Here is a 21,553-nt window from a genome sequence, read left to right as displayed (position 1 = left end):
GGGCCCTCCAGACAGCATCTCTGACTTTATATTCAGCTGTCCCAGGATGCCCACACTCCCCCCACCTCTCAGCCTCCTCCCCTTGGAGTGGGTATCACTCTCTTTCCCTCTATCCCTTTCCATACCTGGAGCTTCCAAACTGTGCTGCTTTTTTCACCACTGCCTGTCCTACTACCCTTTCAACACAGAAACAGATAAACGGTTCTTTGAAATGGAAAGAAAGAAAACCCCAAAGAAACCTGGGACTTCCGGTGTGGATGAGTTAGTTCTGTGGGGCAATAGGCTGTTCTTTGTACTTCCTTAGTCTCTGCATCCCTAGCTGCGGTCAGGTCAGGTATGGAAGAACTCAGTCTCACCTTTCCCAACAGCTGCTCCTGTTGCCCCTTCTCTGTACTATACATCAGCCTGAGAATAATTCTGCTTCCTCTTTCAAAGAGTATGGGCTGGGAGGGAGAAGGAAGAGAGTGTGTTCTGACTCCTTGACAGTAGCAGGGAGGCTGCAAGGGCTGCTGTGAAGCGTTTTAGCGTGAAACTTCAGTCTTGGAACTCTGGCATCTCTTCTTCCTGAGGCCCCAAACTCCAGGATTAACCACTCTCCCCTATCCCCACTTTCAGGCCAGCCCTACTCTTTCTGTGATTGATTTCTGGGGCTAAAAGAGATACCTTGATTGAAAGAATGTCCAAGGTGAAAGAGATATGGATGCCATTTTGGTTCAGAACTGAGGCAGCTGAATGCTTCCCTTTTAAGTTCTTTATATTAATCAGTATGTAGCTTGAATAGAGTCTTTGGTCTTATCTTGGATGGGGTGAGTGTACAGACATCTTTTCTCTGCAGAAGCCTCTTCTTCCTGGAATGGACATGTGCATCTGGGCTTCACTTGAAACTGAGAGGTGGGGGGCGCCTCAGGTGTCCAGGGGCCAGGGAACAAGGGTGGCTTCTTTCCCCACCAAAGCAGCTGGGGAAATTATGTAACCAAACTGCTGTAGCCAGTGTGCTAAGACAGGTGGGTTGACCTCTGGACTCAGGAGGGAACGGATGTCAGGGCATATCTCACTGTCCACAATTCTCCTAGTCCTGAATGACTATTTCTAATATGCTAGCCCTGAGATTTCTGTAGGTGATTGCTGCCTCAGAGCCCGTCAACGGCGTCTGGGTTCTGGAGGCCTGGGAACTAAAAATGCCAAACAAGGACCCTGGTTGCAGCAGATTAAGGTGTAGTGCCTGTTCCGGGGAGATATTGAAATTGTAATCTTTGTGGTCACGTGACTCATTAAATAATTAATGTGGATCGTCAGGAATGGATTGGAGTCGTCAGGCCCTCACTAGGAATGAATCTCAGAAGTGAGTCCCCCAACTTCCTATTTGATTTTTTAAAAAACACACACCCTCAGATTTATATCCCAAAGCTTTTTAACTGCTTCAGAAGGGGTGGAGAGAGCCCGTCAGCGGGCAGGACCCGGAATTGGCCGACCCACGCTGGGTCGTGGGCTCTTTCCGTAGGGTTTCTGCGAGTCTGGGGAGCGCGGCGCGACCGGGGAAACGTGAGTTTGGGTTCCGGATTTCTGCGGTCACATCTTGGCTTTCGTGATGAAGTGGGACTGATGCTCAGACAGTTGGTAATGCTCTGATTCACACTGGGGAAGGCTGCAGAGATACCACAGGATGGGCGCGCGGCTTTGTTCAATTTTCCCGGTGTTCATAAATCACCCGCGCCCGGCGAGCGAGGGAGCACGCGAGCGCCAAAAACGCCGGAGAGAGAGGCCGCAGCGGCAGCGGCAGCGGCAGCCATTGCAGGGGAGAGACCTGGGCAGCGTCTCTTTGTGACTCATTAGTCTGAACGATTTATGGTGGAAAGGCAGCCATGAATATTTGACTTGGGGATAAGGAAACAGCAACAGTAATAATAACCATAATAATTACAATGCTCCTAAGAGTCAAGGGGTGGGTGGGTGGCGGTGGATGGCGGCATAGTGGATCTTTCTGGGACTATGTTGGGTGGCAACTGCAGGGTAGCTAAGCCCCACCTTGCTTAGGGTCAGGCCACTGTCCCCAAGGCCAGGGGGCACTCCCTTTGGGGACACAGAGGACAAGTTTGAATAGAGGAAAGGGGCCCAGCATAGATTCGGAGTTCCAAGTGCTTGATGGACACTGGGGGCTGCAGGTCGACGTGGTGGCAGAGAGCAGTTAGGGGCTGGTGTGCATCCACTTGTTCAGTGTGTTAGGGGTCCATGAAGCCTGAGGGTCAGGGGACTTGTCGGCTATTTGGTAGCTCCTTTTGACACTCTTAGCAGGATTGCATGGATGCAGGACAGCCACTGGGGCTGATTTGGGCAGGCTGGAGTGCAAGGAGGCTGCCATGACCTGGGTGAAGGGATAGTGGGACAGGAACAGGGCTGTGGAAGCAACTGGACCTCAGAGTCCCAGCCCAGCAGAGAACTTCCCTAAGCCAGGGACCGAGAGCCCAGGAGGATTCTTTGCCCCTTCTCAGTGTCTTCCCCCTATCCCCCAAAAGCTGGCTGACCATTTCCCAGTTAGAGAGCAAGAGAGGGCTGCAAATATCTGGAGGGAGGCGGCAGCAGAATTAGGGCCTGGAAGGACTGGCCGCTGCTGTGCAAAGGGAGGCTGGATAGGGTCCCCACATGGGGTATTGTCTAATACCTTCGTCCTCCCCAACTTCCCCCACTTCCAGCAACCATAGCTAGCCTACTCAGAGGGACTGGGTGTTGTGGTGATCCCGCCAGCCTACTGGGACCAAGAGAGAGGACGCCCCAGGGCTTGAATGAACCAGAAGACAAAACCTTCCAACACTGCCCCTGGCCCATGGACTGAGCTGGAGTCTGATTTCGCGCCAAACAGAAATGAACACTATTAGTGAGGTTTCAGGAGAGCCCGTGATTGAATGCTCCCGGGCAAGGCTTCCCTTTGTTAGCAGAAGAAAATAAAGCGTGCATTCACACTCCCAAGTTGAGGTGCGAGAGCAGCTCTTGCAGCAGAGGGAGGGCACCAACAGAAAGCCTCTTCCACTTTCCCGTCTTCCTCCGCCTGCCCCCCCCCCCGCCATAAAAAGACAGAAAAAAAAAAGTGTGGGTGCGGAGATGGAGTATGTATTTATTTTACAAAAATAAATCACCACCTTCAGGCCATTTGTAGACCGGAACCTTTCGAGCAATGAGTACGCCACATGGACGAGTGTCCTGGCGACTCTTCCGTGTCCGCGTCACCCCGGGGGCCACCCGGGCACCCGCACCGCCGGCGCCGCCAACTCTGCTCCTCCAACTCCTTTCTTCCGCGGCCGCCGTTCACCCTCTGCTGTTTGTTTGTCCGCAGAGCCGCCGCATGCCGGAAACGGGGAGTCCCTGAGCACCCGGAGCTGGACATACTCTCGGCTTCAGCCTTGGCCATCTTTCGAGGTAAGCGCTGCGTCCCAACTCTTCACCGCGCCGTCCCTCGCACTGCCGGCCCTCGCACCGGTGAAGGAGTTTACTTTCCCTGGCAGCTGCCACCCCTTGCAGCTGGTCAGTATTGAAAGAGGTGCTGGTCAATATATAACTTCGGAAGAGTTCCTTCAGCTGCACGCCCCGCCAGCGAGGGCTTCGGCGACAAAGCTCTGCCCCAGACCGGCTTCATGCAGAAGGGGCGGTTGAAGAAACCAAAGATGTGTGTTCGTGGGGGGCGGGGGCGGGGGCGGGGGCGGGTGGGGGCTCAGAAGGGTGTGTGTTCCTTCGGGCATGCCTCAGAGGAACCAAACCGCCCCACGGAACAGCAGGGCCAAAGCCAGTAGAGGCCACGGGCGCGGCGGTAGTGGTCCGCTCTCCTTGTAGACTGTTCGCGGCGCTTGCGGAGCCTGGGAGTTCAGCCGTTGTGGTCAGCCTCAGCTCTGCGCGCAGAAAACGTGCCTCGACGCCTTGCAGTTTCTCCTATCGTCTTGCCTTTCCTTGGCAAGAGGGAAGTTGCTGTATTTCAAATGTGTAGACCATCGTTGGCAGCTGGGCTTCTCGGTTTCTTTAGCCGGACTGATCCACTGATCTTCCTGTGGGAAAAGCATGGGTTTTCTGTCTCGTCGTTTTCTTTTCCTATTTAGACCAAGAGAAAACTCTTTAAAATTCTTTCCAAGTTCTGGCTTAATTTGTTCTCTTAGTTTGGGATGCAGGGAGGTAATTACTGTGGTTTATTACCTTGTAAAAGATCCATAAATTTCGTGCCTATTTGGGGGAGGGGCCGCTGGAATAGCTTTCAAAAGCGTGGGATGAAGGAATGGATTTGCTTTGTTCTTTCAGGAATTATTTATTTTTAAAAGTTTTCTGAGATTTTTAAAAAATCTTCTATTCCCTAGGCCTCAGTCTTCCCTAAAATCTGCTCCTACAGTACATATCAGGTTATTAATTAATTGAAACACTATTCAGCGATGCTCTAGGGCTGATAAGGTGTTCTGGATACAATTATTACTTTATCAGATACGAAGTAAACAGAGTAATAGTAAAGCTGGTACTTTCTCAGCTACTGTATGTTTATTTATCCCAAGTATAGATAGAGCATTTCAGGAATTTGTAACTCAGATGTACTTAGGATTTGCATTTCAGAACATAACAGAACCACCGTGTGTGTAAATAGTTGCAGGGGTCTGTGGCCATGTGTATAAAATGATAATATACATCCAAGAGAACTTGGAGCCCATTTGTATCGTAATTGCACCCACAGGAAATATCTAATGTTAAATAACGATCTATAACCTGCCCACCCCCCCACAGTGGGCTAAGGGCCATACCTGACACTGAATAGAAAAAACCACTACAGTTAAGTAAAGGGAGAAAAATGTTAAGTGTATTTTTGATGGAGAAATCAGATTACAGTGTTTGAATACAGATATAGCTAATCTGCCAACAGCCTTGCAAATATTGACTAAAGCTCTGTATCCTTGGTCACTTGCTCCTTCTAAGACAACTTTGTGCTATTTTGGCTCCATTGCATGGATCTAGGGCTTGTGTCCGAGCCCTGGCCAGGTTGAGTGGAGGAGTCAGTAAAGGGGGAATTGGCAGCTGGGTTTCCCAACCTGGGCCTAGATACTTGAACATCTCTATTCTTGTTCTCTGGAACAAAACGGAACCATAAAAGGCCCATAACCTTGCTTCAGGGAAGTGGGTTTCAGAGTGATGAAGGAGGACTCTCAGCTGCTGGTTCCCTGGGGGCTTGCCCAGACCAAGATCTCTCTTAGGGAAGCCATTTTCACTTCAAAAGTTAAACTTCCTTTGACTTGTTCAGATTTTTCCCTTCATATCCCACCCAATCACCCCATCCCACTCCAAGTCATTAATGTTAATTGTTAAACAGCAGTTGAAGCATTAACTGGGCTGTTAATAGAGGTATAGAGGCTCCTAGCTGAAGCTGAGATGCTGCTGGGCCTTGCTGGCGTTAAGGCATTTCTCTGAAGCAGGACCAAAGACTTCTATCATTGATTTATTGCCTTGAGAGTTTCTGTTTGTTCCAGACTGCTCTGAGAGTTCTAAAGGGGACCTCTTCTCATTTTTGAGTTGAAGCCTCTGCAGAAACTTTAGTTGGCAAGGGAGGGAGTTTGCCAGGCTATCTGGAGAGCTCAGGGTGAAATTATACGGATGGATGGGGTAAGGGAGGCAGAGGACAGTGTATTAGTTGTCTGAGTCCTTGGGAAACCAGAGAGTGCTTTTGAAAAGAGCTTTTGGGCCTGTCCCCTACCCCCCAAACCTGAGAGAAGTTGGTTTTCACTTTGGGTTCTCACTTTGTAGCCTGTGACTTAGGTCAGAGCTGGGAAGGTTCACATAGGGGTTCTCTCCCAGCTATCCCATAGACAGAACCTTATCCCGCTTAGGCCAGGACTTACTTCCAAGGAATTAGGTCTCCTCTTCTTTTATTGCCCTTCTCATTTGGACACCCCCATAACCAGGCCTCTGCTGAGGGCCTTATTTTCTCACCAGGCCCCTTCTGTCCCTCTGCAGGGGAGAAGGGGAGGGAAGGAACCATGCACAGCTTTCTGTAGCTGCTACAAGTGAGCCCTCATGCTTAGAGAGTCATAGTCAGCTGACGACCTACTTTCAAGGAACAAAAGAATATGACATGAGGATCTTAACCACCTCAGAGCATTCCCCAAGTTTGGAAACAAAGACCTGAAAAGAAGGAGTTTTTAGATGGCTTCTGAGAACATGAAGTGTTGAAGTCAGTGGATATAGCCCCCAAGCAGAAGGCAGGAATTAGAGTGGGATGAGGAGGGGGAATGCCAGGCTCCTCGTGAGTAGTTGGTTCCGTTCAGTTTCTGATGGTGGACAGAGTTGTCTTGGAAGAGAGTGGACACACTTGTCTGCAGAAAGGGTCTTAGATTGTCTTGTAGGTTAATTCAAGGGATGCCAGCAAACATTGGTGGTTTTTTTTTTTCCCCTCTCTTGCAGAGACAATTAGATCATTTCCCCTTACATTTTTCATCATTAGAAGCCTATAATTTCATGTATCACTCAGCTATGCACTAAGGAAATGTGTAAGTGCAGATTTGGCCTGGACACTTGGTCACTCCAGATTTTGCAAACCCTGACCCACCATTCTAGAGCCAAGCATCTCTCTTGTAGGGGGCTCCTATCAAACACAACCAGCTGGACTTGGAGGAGGTGCTTCGGCCTTTTGTCAGGTAATTATGGGCCTTTTGGGTTTCTCCAGTGGCTGTGGTGTATGGTGTGGGTGTTAGCAAACTCCATACAATGGCAGGTCATTAGGGAGTCCACTGAAGAGGCCAGTTAGTACTGGGTTTTCTTCTGGAAACAGGGCCAGCACCTTTTGCCTTTTGACATACTGGCCAGTTGGCCAGGGGAGACTGGAGTGCTTGGGTGTTTTGGGTTCAGCTTGTGTGTGAGTGGGAGACTGTAAGGAAAGTTCTGCGGACTATGAGAATGGGGACAGAATTGCTGTTCCCTTGTGTTGACTCGTGTGTAGAAATGAAAGTGGAGCTAAGTGGCCTTGTGTGACTGTGTTGGGATTGGGGGAGATGCCCCCAGTAGGAGATGCCCCCCCTACTGTCCTGGATAAAACTTCCCCATTGCTGGTCAAGGTCCCCCAATTCACCTCCCTGAAAGCTAAATGTTCTGATTGGAAACGTAGTTCCTTCAGTGATTCCCTATTTCAAATAAAAGGATTTAAGTTGACGTATGACCACGTGAGCACATAATACAGCACATTATTGTGGCATTTGGAGCGGAGACCCAGATGGGCTTTGCCTGTGATTACGTTTTCTAGATTCTCTACAGAGCGAGAGCTTTCCCCCACCCCCACGCACCCACCTCCTCCTTCTTCCCCTTCTCCGGAGAGCGCTCTCCTAGCGGGTTGCAGTTTTCAGCGCTCATGGAGCGGTTCTGGGCGAGCTAGCCGATGGGACTCCAGGCCACACCGGGAGAATGGAATTTATTTTAAGGTATTTCTGTTGATTGTTCATATCTGGAGTGAGTTATGGCTATGAGAGAGATAAAGGTCAGGCGAGGAGACCCTGGTTCATGGACAGGACCCTCAGCGCCTCTCTTCCTTTGTTTCTCCCTTAGAATCGAAAGCATTTGAAAGATCCCCAGCAGCGCCACAGAGTGAATTTAATTCCCTGGCAAGTGTTGGGGGGTGAAAAGGAAAGAGCATTTGAGGGCTACTAGGTGGGCCTGGTGGCCTCCAACACTCGAGTGGCTTTGTCCACTGCAGCGGGAATTGAGTCCCAGAAGCTGAGCCCCTGGCGGACGGGAGTCTTGGAGTACTGCCGGCTCGAGCCAAGGTGGCCCGAGCGCAGCTCACAGCTTGCTGGGTGGAACTGCCTGGAGAGGGTGGGGGCTGAGTGAAGGAGAAGGGGAATTGCTCCCTGTTTAGTCGTGTTTGCTGGCTAGGATGGAGGGTGAAAGCTGACCTGGACAGCCAGAGCAGCTGGGAGAGAGAAATCAATGAATGTCCAGATGCGCTGCCATTTTATTGATGATGCTTCGGGCCACTTTGTTCAGTGCTAGGTGGTTGCACGCGCTTTCCCACTTGCCAGACTGAAGGAGCCAGACGCTGAGGACTAGCCATTGTTTGCCTGAGTATCCTCTGCCTGAACAGGGGTGGAGAAGGACAGCTCAAATCTAGGAGAGGCTTGGGCTGGGGGCAAGCATGTTGAATGCCCAGAAGCTCTGTTTTTCTGATATTCAGGAGACAGAGAAAGAAGGGAGCTGGAGCTAGCTGAGCTTGGTAAGACACAAGGCTAGGGCGCCCCCTGTTTCACCCCCAGCCAGCTAGGAGAGTTGGAGAACTGGCCGGTGTGCCCTGGGCTGGAGGGAAGTCTGAAAGCAAAGTCTACAGAAAGCAGAGGCAGACATCTTCGGAGTCCCAGGAGCGGTGCTGTAGTCAGAATGGGGGCAGATGAGAATTAAATAGTGTGCTTCCAAATTACTGGGAAAGCCCGAGCTAATTGGGTTTTAGGGACCCCAAAGAAAGGATGGAAACTCCCTAAAAAGGTGAGGGAAATTTCACTTTCCTCTGCTCTTGAAGTTCTTGGAGCAGAGAAAAGGGATGCCTGCAAAGGAGCTGGGAATCAGATCTGTGTCCTGACTTAAAAACAAACAAAAAAACCCAAAACTTTCCGCACTGGGAGAAAAAAAAAGAAATCAAATCAGATTTCCCCTACTTGAGTGAGATTTACTTCCCCAGACAGAAGGGCTGCTTCAGCCCTCCCCACTACTGGCCGAGGCACTAACCATGTTTAACTGAGGCCGTTTCAAGTGCTCTAAAACACCCCTTGGAAATAAAATGTAAGCTTTAATTGCTGTTCAATTACTTGTCAGCATTTCATATGATTTATGACCCAGTTCTGGCGCATTTTTGACCCAGTTAAAGACTCATAAATAATATAGTTTCACTAGAAAGAATGAGAGAAGGAATAGAGGTTTGTTAAACGCATCTTTTTATTGTCGCTTCAGTGCCAGCAAGTGGAATAAATATCTAAGGATGGACTACCGAGCTGGTTCTGTATAAAAGTGTACACAGACAGAAGCCAATAGAGGTGTTTATAGAGAACTGGTTGGTTTTTCCCGCATGGAAAGAGCCAAAGCCACTCCATCATAGCTAAACTATAGCCATTAAAAAAATAAAGGCTAGTCTCCCCCTTTACTCTCAAAATGCCAACCTCACCCTGAGAAGCAAGCTTATTTCCTCATTGATTTTATTCCCCAGTCTGGGATTTCTGTGCCTCTTCTAGCCAACAGTTATTCCCCACCTTCCTTCTTGGCTGCACAGCCACCCACAGGCTCTCACAGATAAGTTCATAAAGATACTCCTGTAAAGGATAGAAAGGCACCAGGGCACTTCTGATGTTCCAGACACTCTTCTAGTGCTGAAAATATGTTTTCTTCTAGTCTTCATGGGTGAGAGATGGGGGCAGGGAACAGGGCTTAAGAGTACTGGGGAAGCCAAGGGGTCCTCTCCCCAGAGAGAACCTCAGTGGTTTTGGCGGAGCCGAGTGAATGGCTGCGGGATTTACTTAGGGTGCTTGGGCAGGGGCGGAAATCGACAGGCGATATTTTCCTTTTAAAAAAGCAGTAACAAACAAAAATCCTTCAGCTATTATACATTATTATTTTTAATCAGTTCGCCCGTCTGGCTTCAAAGGTCAGTCCTTTGGATTTTAGCAGAGAGGCCTGGGCCCCAGCAATCTGCGTGCCAGGTCACCAGACCCTAGTCCTGAGGTCCGAGCCCCACTGCTACCCGCTGCCCAGAGGAGGTCCTGGCCCAAGCTCCCGCCCTGTCTTTCCCTGGGCTCCCTGCTCGGCGGCTCCCGGCCCCTCTGGGCGCCGGCGGAAAGGTATGCGTCCCGGGTGCCCCAGCCCTCACCTCGGCGCCCCGGGCCGTCCCCTCCCTTGGCAGGTTCTCACGGAGAGCGGGCCTCCCGGCAGCTGGCTTAGCTGAGAAGGCGGTGAGTCCGCGTCAGCAGTTTGGAGGAGAAAGTGCGGGTTGATTATTGACCCACGCCTTCTTTCTTCAAATGCTACATCCGACCCAGCCGGTTTGAAGAGAAAATGCCGCCGAGCGGATTTCTGCGGCAGGCTCTTGCCTCCTACGCTGCCTCGCTCCCCCTTTCAAGTCGCGCTGCAGCAGTATGCCATAAGGAGCAAGTGTTTGCTGTTTTGTGCTCTGTTTACAGCTTTGGGGCGCCGAGTCATAAATCTTGCCTAGCCATAAATGACAAAAACCATTGGTATGCATGAGGCCACCCTGGCCCGGAGTGCTTTTTGATTTCTCCCTTTTCCCTTGGCTTTGTTTTTGCTCTAAGGTGACACTTTGGCTCCCTGACAGTTTAAACATACTACTTATATTTTTAACACCTTCCTTTGAGAAGGACCGGCCGTTGACACCTTGGAATTGCACGAATGCTCCATTTCTCTCTTTTGCCACACACACATCCTGACAGAGTTCACTTCCGTATCTGGGAAGTTGAGGGAGGCATTAGGAGGGAGAAAGACTATCCTCCTTAAAGTTTTGGCAATATTGCTGGGCATGTTGGGCCTTTCCTCTGCTCAGCGTCCCTATCTGCCACTAATTAGGGCAGAGAATATAGACGCGGTTTCCTACTGGGGTCGGAGCTATCTGTCGTAGCCCGAGAGTGAGCCGCGTGTTTGTACCGTGAAATGGGTACAGAAGGGTTGGACACCTAGAATTCTAACACCTTTGTGTGTACCTGAGCCCAGAGCAGCCCGTTTTACTGCCTGGACAAACCTATCTCCCTCAGGCTACCTCCCTCCCGGCCGCCAGGATTTCAAGGATTTCCACCTGAAAAAATATAACCAAAGAGAGCGCAGTTGGCTCTGGGGGAGGACTCTCAAGAAAGGAGGCCCTGTCCCAGCCCCTAGAGACTGGCTTTGAGGTTCTCAGCTTGGGGGTGGCAGGTGAGGTAAACTGCCCAAAGTCTGGGGAACTCTCTTCTCCTGGTTCTCTTCCCTTTGCCCCGCAACTGGAAATGTTCAGAGCATGGGGTAAGGTAGTTTCTCAAACGGATTCCTAAGAAATAGAGCCCAGCAAGAGAGCCCCTTTGTGAGAGCCGTTTGTCCCCATTAGCATAATTTTCCTGGACTTTAGTGACGCTTAGGAGCGGGGAGAGGGAGGGCGTTGGGGGCTGGGGGGAGACTGCCCTCCCCCCGCCGCTGCCGAGCTCCCCCTCTTGCTCGCCTCCGTCCCATCCCCCACGCCGGCGGCGTCCCCCCCACCCCGGCCGCCTCGGCCTCCCTTCCCGCCTGCCCCCAGCACCCCCACCACACCCCCCGACCAGACGCTGCTCCGCGTGTAATATTCATAAGAAACATACCCAAGTCGGTGCCACTAGCCCAGGCAGAGCCCCGCGCCGCGCTAGTGCTTATCTCCGGGCCGCGGCTGCTGCCCTCGGGAAGGGCAGGGGGCGGGGGTGTGGGGGAGGGGAGGGTGGGTGGGGTGGGTGGGAGGGGGGGTCCGAGCCGCCCCAGTCCGCCCTGGGCTAGCCGTGCCGGAGCAGCGAGGCGGCCACGCTCTGCACCGCGACGTCCGGGCCTCGGGGTCTCCCTCCCGCCCGCCGTCTCGGCCGATGCTGAAGGTCGGTGCCCATCCCGCGCCGAGGGGACCCGGCCGGGCCGCCGAGCCGGGCCGGGGGCCGGAGCCCGAGCCTGCGCCCGAGCCCGAGCTCGTCAGAAGTTAAGGTAAGCAGGGCTCCAACCGGCGGCTCTCAGCGCTGAATGGTGGAGTTTACGTCTCGGTGATTTATGGCTGCAGACTTAAATCTCGGTTCAAGAAGAGTTCACAAGCCGGAGCTTCCTTCCCGGCAGTGACTGATACCCTTACACTTCGAGTTCAGGCCGCTTTCCCATCCCCACCCCCACCTCTTCCCTCTCCCAAGCCCAGCCTCAACTTTTCGGGGTTAGGAAGGAGAGGAAGGGCTGGGCGAGGGGACGCGGGGTTTCTTACCCGCCTTTCCCGCTTGAACTCGGGGTGAGGGCAGGCCGAGGAAGGGGCGGGAGTGGAAAAAAGAGCGGTGTCTGAAGGAAGGAGGTTGAATTTGGGCAGATCTTCCAGAGAGACAATAGGGCTTGCTTCCTGCAGTCAGTTTAGCCTCCTCAACTCTCAGTTCTTGTACCTGAGGGTTATTCTCCAGAAACGGAGCTTTTCAGAGGAATCTCCTCCCATCTCCAACCTTTGCTTGGGGGTGCCAAGCAAAGTTTCCTGGCTGGCAAATTTCCAACTTCTTTACCAGGTTGCAAACTTTGGGGGCTGGATTGGGGTAGAGAGGAGGTTTGTGGATTGTGTGGGCCCCAGGGTGGGCCTCAAACAATAGGAAGGGCTTTAGTGGGTGAGTTCACATTTTGAGATTGTGGAGTTTGTTGTTTGCTCTTAGAGGTTTAAAGGTATTTTAAATTATTTTACAAGGCAATGCATAACTTGACGAAAAGACTTAAGTAAGCCGCAGGCGGGTGTAGCCTCTGATAATGGATTAGCAAGTCACTTGAAATATTGCATGTTCAAGATCAGCTTAATTTTGTTTTATCTAATATCTTGCTGTTCAAGTGTCTGGAGTAATTTTCTTAACCTGACGTTTTATTTTCAAAGATACAAGCCCAGTATCTTAAAAATTTATAATGGCAGACATTAACACTGCCAAATGTAATTGGAACTATTTTCAGTGAAAGAACAGGAAACAGGGACATTCAGTTGCTATTCTGTTTTAAATTTTATTTTATTCTTTATTTACTTTTGATCGTGGGATCTGTAGCTTCCTATCTGTTTCCAAAAGAGAAACGGTACAGGCTTAAGATCACATACAATAACTCTGGATAAGGGATGCTGTAATTTTTAATTGTGGTTCTGGGAAATTAATTGTGCCTGTTTTCCAGATGGTGGTCAGATTGTTGGTTTAATAATGAAATCCAAAAGAGTCTATTATTAAAACCAAAATTATAATCTTTTACTGGTAGATGCTTATTACAGTTAATTTTTTTCTAGTTAACAAAGGGTGTGCTATTTCTGGAAATCTTGAATAACTCCAGGGCACAAATACACATAGTTGAGGTATGCAGTGTAAACCCTTTTCTTCATGAATTTGTTATTGTAATTTTCTTAAATGGTCAGAGAGACTAACATTCTGATTGCATGGTGGGGTGGGAGGCGGTGACTATATGAACTCACATGAAAGTTTTCTGAGCTGAGAGCCAGAGGTTGACCATGCAAAGCTGAAAACATAAAACATAGATTTCACTTTTACAACATGCTTTCTAAATGAAAAGGGATTGAGAAGGCTTTCAGTTGCTTTTTAGCTTTCTAGGTTTGTCCTTTACTTCGTATTTCTAAAGCAGGTAAATAGGCCAAGTAGCACATAACAACAACAATAACAGAACACAAAGATCAGAGAACTCTGGCAGGATTTTATGGCTTGTGCTTCCATCCCTCGTCCGGAGCCAAATGACCCCCATACATCAAATTACATAGCAGTTTCTAAGACAGAACCTATTATCGTTAAGTTGGAAGGAGAGTTCAAGCGGTGGTCATGGAGATGACGCTGGTTTTTCAGGTTCCTGATGGTTTTTTTTTTTTCTCTCTCTAATCCATCATGTTTTAACAGGTAGAATTTGATAGTTGTCCTGAATAACAGGACCTCAGAAAGTCCAAGGCAGGAGGGTCTGGGGACTTCTGTAACAGGGGGAAAGAGGTGGGAGTGGCCTGCTGGGACCTGCCTGAGAAATAGGGAGAGGGAGGAGTAAAGAACTGTTCAAGATTTGAGTTTTACTTTCTGGAGAGGATCTTGTCTGTCTCTTCCCACCCGGAATGTTCCATCCAACGTTTTCTCTCCCCTTCTTGACCACAGAGGTCTCATTAGGAGGAGGTAGGTCGTATCCTTACACAAAGGTAGATTAACTGTCTAACAAGCTCAGCTTCTGAAATCAACAAGGGTCCAGTCGGGCTATTGCCTGAAAAGATTTTGTGCGTACCTCTCTTGGGTGCTGAAAGGTCCAAGAAGGGCCTGGATGGGAAGTCACCCCGCGTCATGGTTCTTTTGGCAAATATTAGTCTTAAAGAAAATACTGGAGGAAACGTTGGTGACCCACACTCTCCTTTGCCCCTCCCCACGATCTCCAGAAGGGAGGAATGCAAGGAGCGAGCGGAGACCCCAAGTTTCTTCTTCCCTGGAAAATAAGGGATTCGAATCCTGTTCCTTTCTAGCCCATCAGGCCTTTCTCCTTTTGAACTCCAGCCCCGGCTTCCCAACCTCTCTCTCCTCTCTCCCTGGAAAACCCCCCAACTCCAGACGCAAGTTAAGCAAATATTTGTAGCTGCCAGTAAATTCCAGCGGCTTTTTATAGCGCGGCTCTCTGCGCCCGGGGCCAAGTCGTGCTGCTAAATATTGCTGACCACTTTTTCTTTTATGGCTTTCATGTCACTTAGCTATTGAGAGTAAGATGGATTTGCGCGGAGCCCTCACGGCGCTGCGATTCTCGCCCCCCAGGTCTGCGCGGGGCGGCCATTGGCTGCGGAGCGTCACGTGACCGCGGGGGCGTGCCAATGTGCGCCCTCACGGGTGTCAAGGCCCTGTCAGAGTGTGCGATCAAGATTGTGAAACAACGCGATGCAAAAAGCGACATACTACGACAGTTCGGCGATCTACGGTGGCTACCCTTACCAGGCAGCCAACGGGTTCGGTTATAATGCCAATCAGCAGCCGTACCCGGCATCCACAGCGCTGGGCGCAGATGGCGAGTACCACCGACCCGCCTGTTCACTCCAGTCGCCTGCAAATGCCGGGAGCCACCCCAAGGCGCACGAGCTGAGCGAGGCCTGTCTGCGCACCCTGAGCGGTCCGCCCAGCCAGCCTCCGGTTCTCGGCGAGCCGCCCCTGGCCCCACCGCCACCCCAGGCTGCGCCCCCTGCCCCACCGCAGCCTCCAGCCCCGCCGCAGCCCCCTGCACCCACCCCTGCCGCGCCCCCCGCCCCCCTCTTCAGTCTCCCCCCCTCAGAATGGCAGCAGCAACCCCACCCCCGCCAGTGCAGCCAAGAGCCCCCTACTCAACTCGCCCACCGTGGCCAAACAAATCTTCCCCTGGATGAAAGAGTCTCGGCAAAACACAAAGCAGAAAACCAGCGGCTCCAGCTCAGGTAAAGAGGTGCCTTCCGCAAGAGGGCCCTCCGTCCTGGCTTCCAGGCCACCTCCAGCCACAGCCAGCAGGGTCTGAGAGCACTGGAATATTTCCAGAATTCACTACTCCTCCTTCCCCCAACCCTCAAAGGTTTCCAGAGTCTTTGCAACTAGGGAAATGATTGGACTCTGTGTGCCTGAGAAACCCTAGAGGGAGACTTGATGGGAGTCTTTCTGGATCTCTCTAAGAACAAGTGGGCCCTAGTGACTTTGGAATACCTCCTTGTAGAGTTAGGACCTTTGGGCAGAACAGGCATGGACACCACTGTTTCTCTTTTTAGCACATCTCCTCATTTCTAGTGAAACAGTGGTGCCTACCCCACAAGGAAACGTGGCAGAATAAAAGCAGGCCTCCAAGTCAGAATCAATGGTCTGCCTATAATCAGAACCTATTTTAAATTTTTGCTCCAGCAGATGGAGTGGCTACCTTACCTCTGGGAAGGCCTTGCTCAGACTTAGTACAATGAAGGTCGCCAGGGATTTCCTGGGGGAGGGGATTCAGACTTATCATCCTAATGGGAACCACATGGTCCTCCTGGAACCAAATTCCAGGACAGGCTCTGGGTCTTGTGCTTCCCAGCATCTTGGTTTCCTATGCCACTGCCTTCTCCAGTTGCTAGTGCTCTGTTCTGAACCTGAGCATCTGGAGCCATCCGGAGCCAGGAATGGGGAGTGGGGGTTGGTGGGGAGCAGGGAGAAAAGGAGGGTCGGGATTAGTGGGCATAACTGGGGCATAGTGCTTGGTGACATGAAGAACCCTAATTAATGGCATCCAGCACCAGATGCCAGGGCCTCCCCACCAGAAACGGGATCTCTTTTCAATGCGATCTCCTTCTCTGGCCAGAGAAAGCCTTCCAGATTGGAGCTTCCACTCTAGTCCTCTTTACTGGACAGATTAAATAAGAGGCCAGTGGAGGCAACTGTCCAGTCCTTCAGTGAGAGTGATGGAGGGAAGGTTTATTGAGTGTATATTAGGTGCCCCACATTCCAGTTACTGTGAAGGGAATAAACAGGATGAGACCTGCCCACGCAGAGCTTGTAGTCTGATAGGGCAAAGGATCAGGAAATGAACCAGAAACTGAATAGCTCCAGAAGGGAAACAGACTAGGAATGCAAACAGGGCGTTCTGCTTTTTGTTCCTTGCCCCCTCGGAGAGGCTTATGACTTGCAACTTTAGTCAGTGAGAAACTGCTGACACTGTTTCCCTACCAGGACAGAAAATACTACCTGAGTCCTTCTTCCTCTTTCCGGGCCCTGATAGATGGAGGGATCTTTGGGGCCTGGAGGAAGGAGGGGCCTAGCTAGGCCAGGGGCTGGGCGGGGCAGCCCCTGATGCCACTCTTCCTCTCTCCTCTGATCTCGCAGGGGAGAGCTGCGCAGGTGACAAGAGCCCACCTGGGCAGGCATCATCCAAGAGGGCGCGCACGGCCTACACAAGCGCACAGCTGGTGGAACTAGAGAAGGAATTTCACTTCAACCGCTACCTGTGCCGGCCGCGCAGGGTGGAGATGGCCAACCTGCTGAACCTTACTGAGCGCCAGATCAAGATCTGGTTCCAGAATCGACGCATGAAGTACAAGAAGGATCAGAAGGGCAAGGGCATGCTGACGTCATCAGGGGGTCAGTCCCCAAGTCGCAGTCCTGTGCCCCCGGGCCCTGGCGGTTATCTGAACTCTATGCATTCGCTGGTTAACAGCGTCCCATACGAGCCCCAGTCGCCCCCGCCTTTCTCCAAGCCCCCTCAGGGCGCCTATGGGTTACCCCCCGCCTCCTACCCTGCGCCCCTGCCCAGCTGCGCACCGCCGCCGCCTCCACAGAAGCGCTACACGGCGGCAGGGGCAGGCGCGGGGGGCACACCCGACTATGATCCACACACGCATGGCCTGCAGGGCAACAGCAGCTATGGGACTCCACACTTACAGGGAAGCCCCGTCTTCGTGGGGGGCAGCTATGTGGAGCCCATGAGCAACTCTGGCCCGCCCCTCTTTGGCCTAACTCACCTGCCCCACGCCGCCTCGGCTGCCATGGACTACGGGGGCGCTGGGCCACTGGGTAGCGGTCACCATCACGGGCCCGGGCCAGGGGAACCGCATCCAACCTACACGGACCTTACCGCCCACCATCCTTCTCAGGGAAGAATTCAGGAAGCCCCCAAGCTCACCCATCTGTGATGGTGGGCTTGGGGCTGCGCGCCAGGAGAGTCCCCCCCCCCCCCATCTTTCTTCATTTGCTTTTTCTGTTTTGTTTAAGGTTCTTTCTGCACCTCCCTTTCCTCTCTTCTCCACCCGCCCCTGCTCTCCCCCCCACCCATTTTGTTTTCTTTGGTAACACGTTTTTATGGTTTATGTGACGTAGCAATCTTGGTTGCTGGAATGGCTGTCGGTATCAGTAGCGATATGTATCTGCTCCCACCCCTCGCTGGGCCGCTGGCCTCGCACCCTTTACCTTCTCTACTCTTTGATCAGAAACAGGGTATATGAACAAATTTTCTGGCCGAGTTGTTCAATGTGAATTTGTTCGTACATTATGGCTCCCGAGGGGAAGCAATTAATTTCTAGTTTGTTTTTTTTTTTATTGCACTTGTAAAGAGCGAGAAAAAAATCAAAGGCGCTTTGAGACAGGGGCTCCCTGTACAAGGATGACTAAGTGTACGTCTTTCCGTGTGTGTATGCTGGTGAAGTCAGATTTATTTATATTTTTTTTTGCAAGCATTGAATAAGTTTTAAATATTATTTATCCCCATCCGTCTGTATTTATATTAAAGAAATTCTGTACCCTGATTGTTCAGGTTTCTTGGGCCTTTTGTTCAATGGTGTATTGGCGTACATAGAAAAAAATTTTATTCGAAAGGGAAATATAATTCCTTTATAAAGATGGTAATGATGCAATAATACCAGAGAGGATCCAGCTTTTGAAAACAGTGATTTAGGTTTGTAACATCCGGCGAAACTGAAAAAAAAAAAATCTGTAAACGCGAAAAATGCTAGATTTGTTTTGAGAGTTCTACATTCCTTGCTGCTCACATTCTGAGAAACAAAACAAAAAAATAAAGTTTTTATTCTGAATAATATCCGTGTTCAGAAGAGATTCTTTGGCCCAAGAGAAGGGTCTGCATGGAGTCCTTGCGGAGGCGAATGGGAGGAGCGGGCCGCGGCAGCCCTCCAGCTCCGGCGTGAGGCCTGGCCAAGCGGCTCGCCCGGGAGCGCGGCGAATTCTCGGGGAAAGCAGCCGGAGCTTCTGGTGGCGGCCGCTCTGGAAACGCCGAGCTGCCAGCCCGCTGGGCTGCCCGGTTCCCAGCTGCCACCGTGGCCAGCTCAGCACCGTGACTCAGAGGCGGCAGAGTGCTGAGTGCGGAAGGAACAAAGACGGCCCATTGAGACGCGGCGGGGGGCGCACAGGTGACCCGGCAGCCTCGCCAGGGAGTAAGGTAGGGCTGTCTTCTCCATGATCTTTCTCGGATCAAAGCGGACCAGCCAACGCCTTAACTTGGGGAGTCGTCGGCCGCGCTGAGGATGCATTTTCTAGGAGCAACCCAACGCTCCGCGGATGCTTCGCTGTTCCTTACCGCGCCAAGAGGAAAGAATCACAGCTAAAATCGCCCCTGGGAGTGGGCGGTTCGAAAGAGACTATGGTTCACCCACGACTCCAGCGAAAGAACGGCTGAACTCCGAGGAGCCTTCTCAGGTCCTTCCATATGAGTCCTAGCATTGGCTTCTTCCCGGAATATAGGATTTGGCATTCTCTGGATATATTTCCTCTCCTTCTTCCCTCCCTGCTTTCCTTTTATGGCCCAAGGGGAGGTGGGGAGAGAGAGAGGAGATTGGTATCTTTCTAATAAAAATGCAGTTTTACAAGTACTTATTTTATTTGATGCTACAGGAGCTAAACATTGTATTTCTACTGCTGGATTTAAGGAGGGCTGCCTACTGACTGGCTGGCAGAGGCAAAGGCAGGCACAGGAAAGGGAAATATTTTCATCTTCAGATTAAAGAATTGCTCAGAGAAGAAACCAAAATCAGAAAGTGCAAACCTTGGAACTGCATCTCCATCAGCAACTCCCCCCTCCAAAGCAGGAAGTGAGGAACCACCTGTGTCTGGGTATCAGGAGCATCTGATGTGAGAAATATAGCCCCCATCTCCCTGGATTGTATCTTTCAGAGGCAGAGATGGGAAATGTCGCCATTTTGTTTGCAATCCAAAATATACATCATCATGGCCTCTATCTTTCCCGTGAGAAACTCCTGAAGATGAGCTTTCAAAACAGGCAATGGAGCCATTTTAGGGGTACCTACTGGGCCTGGAGGATCTGCTTTTAGGGAACCTCCTGAAGTCTTAAAAAAAAAAAGAAAAAGACTGGAAAGATGCAAAGCCAGGCAGCTGTAAAAGCCCTGGATGTTTCACTGCTAGAGGTGCTTCCCCCAAATCTGTCCTGGAGCTCATGCTACATTTTTTTTTCTTTTCAAAAGAGTTTAGGATGTGGAAGAAGTAGATTTTGCTCTCTACCCAACTCCAACATCCCTGCTGAAATATGGCGCAACTCAAATGCAAAGTTGGAAAACCAGTCTTTTCTCCAGTGAGGACTGTAGCTTCCACCCTTTTGCTTGTTCAGATATGAATACAGTAGGCTGAGTAGACAAGGGAGTCTTCTGTTAAGTAATAATTTTAGAGAAGTGTGTAAAATTACCTGGGAGAATACAGGAGGAGGGGGGAGGGGAGAAAGAGAAGGCAGAGAGAGAGAGAGAGAAAGCTACCCATCCAGAGAGAAAAAAATCTTTCAGGGATACCACTATTTGTAGTTTGTAAAATCTGCCCTTTAGCTGAGGAAGAATTGGTTTGGAGGCGTCCACCTTCCCTCAGGGCAGATTTTTAAAGTGAGATTCCAATATGATTTCCCATATCTTGCCAATCAAGACATTTCATTTTTACTTTCAGAGAAAAAATATCAACCTCAACCCCTGTTTTCTAGATATTAGAAATATGTATTAAAATATCTCCTGACTTAAAGTAATAGATTTGGGGAAGATTTCAGTGTTGAGTGGTTAAAGAAAAGGGGGGGGGTTCTTCCAGATGGTATTTGAATTAAGGCCGCTGAGGCGAGCAGAAAGCTCTCACCCACGCAGCCCCTAACAAAGCCTAAGCGATATGGGGGCAGCGTTGCTTCCTCTCCGCATTCCCCCTCCCCTTAACTCCTCAATATTTTCTGGTAAAAGCAAATGCTTAAAGCCACCATCCGAGTCCGCAAAGCACCCTTCCTAAAAGCAGCCCTCTAACTCTGCCGCCAAAAATATCTTTTAAAAGACTAGTTTTCCTTGTTTACTTGCGTTTCCTGCTCTCCTCTTTGCTCGGCCACATTTGATCTTGGAAAGAGCTCGAAGCTGAAATGTGTTCTTAAGGGCCAGAAGCTGTCAAGGCTTTTGGTGAGCAAGATTGATCGCACCCAGACTTCCTTCAGAGCTTTGTTTGGAATAAAAGCAAGAAAACTGAAAAAACCTCACATTTTCCAAAATAGCATCTCTATCTGTAAGGCATTGCTCTGGGCTAGTCAATGACGGAGACCACTTTCTATCCAATTTCCAACCCAAGCCCCCTTTGATGCCAGCCTCAGAGATGGAGTCCTGTCCTTGTGGTTTGGTCAGCCTTTCTTGTTTTCTACGTAGATTTTTCTCTCCCAACAATCTCTCTCCCCCTGGCCATCAGAATGATTTATTTTCCTGCCACTGATGCCTGCCGGCCAGGGGGAGTCTGATCACTTGGTCCATTTCAAAGAAGCAAAAGCGAACCATCATCTTCGGTGTGGGGGAAAAGAGATACCTTCAGATTGCTCTCTCAGCCTCCTTCCCTTTTTCTGCCTTGGTGGATTTTTGCAGTTATTGTTTGGTATCTAAAGGTGTTATCTTTTGAACCCTCCAGCACAGTCCAAGATGCGCTCAGTCTCAAGTCTCCGAGTTGGAAAAAAAAGACAGTGAACAGAGAAACAGAACCTTTATAATTCCTCCTTGGGTCGCCCTCTCTCACCCGCGGTCCTGTTTCCCACAACAGACCCCGAGTGCAAACATCCCTGGTGGCCAAGAAGCGGGACAGTTCAGGAGACGATTCTGGCTGCCAAGGAGCACTCACTGCATCTGAATCAACAAGCCCCATCAGAGCGACAAGGATGAGGAGAAGAAGGGAAGGAGAAGAAAAAGAAAAAAAGAACAAGCAAGCGCCTTCTCCCTCCGTGCTGCTAACTTCCAACAGACTTCCTCGAAATCAGAAATACTTACCGCACCCGAGCCCTACGGGTATGAAACCCAGAATGCCAGGAGCCGCACGCGCCTGCTCGGGGCGGCATTTCTTTGGCTGGTCGCCGCCCTGGCTACGGGGATTTGGGCACATGGATCTGGGGT

At 50.7% G+C, this 21,553-nt stretch overlaps 1 protein-coding gene and 1 long non-coding RNA gene across 2 annotated transcripts; one reads left to right on the top strand and one right to left on the bottom strand.

Annotated features, from left to right (window-relative positions):
- Positions 3,098 to 11,441, bottom strand: LOC108635847. Its single transcript, XR_001917968.1, has 2 exons — positions 11,322 to 11,441; positions 3,098 to 4,074 (listed from the first exon to the last, which is right to left on the bottom strand). It is a non-coding gene; the product is annotated as an uncharacterized LOC108635847 (long non-coding RNA).
- HOXA3 (homeobox A3) lies at positions 11,429 to 18,235 on the top strand. Its single transcript, XM_018047086.1, is given in 3 exon segments — positions 11,429 to 14,954; positions 14,956 to 15,127; positions 16,533 to 18,235. Coding segments are annotated over 3 exon segments (1,332 nt in total). The 5' UTR covers positions 11,429 to 14,600; the 3' UTR covers positions 17,339 to 18,235.

Source organism: Capra hircus, chromosome 4, assembly GCF_001704415.2.
Source record: "Capra hircus breed San Clemente chromosome 4, ASM170441v1, whole genome shotgun sequence".
Taxonomy (NCBI): domain Eukaryota; kingdom Metazoa; phylum Chordata; class Mammalia; order Artiodactyla; family Bovidae; genus Capra; species Capra hircus.
Note: the sequence above shows the minus strand (reverse complement) of the source record. Positions and strands in the feature narration are given on the sequence as shown.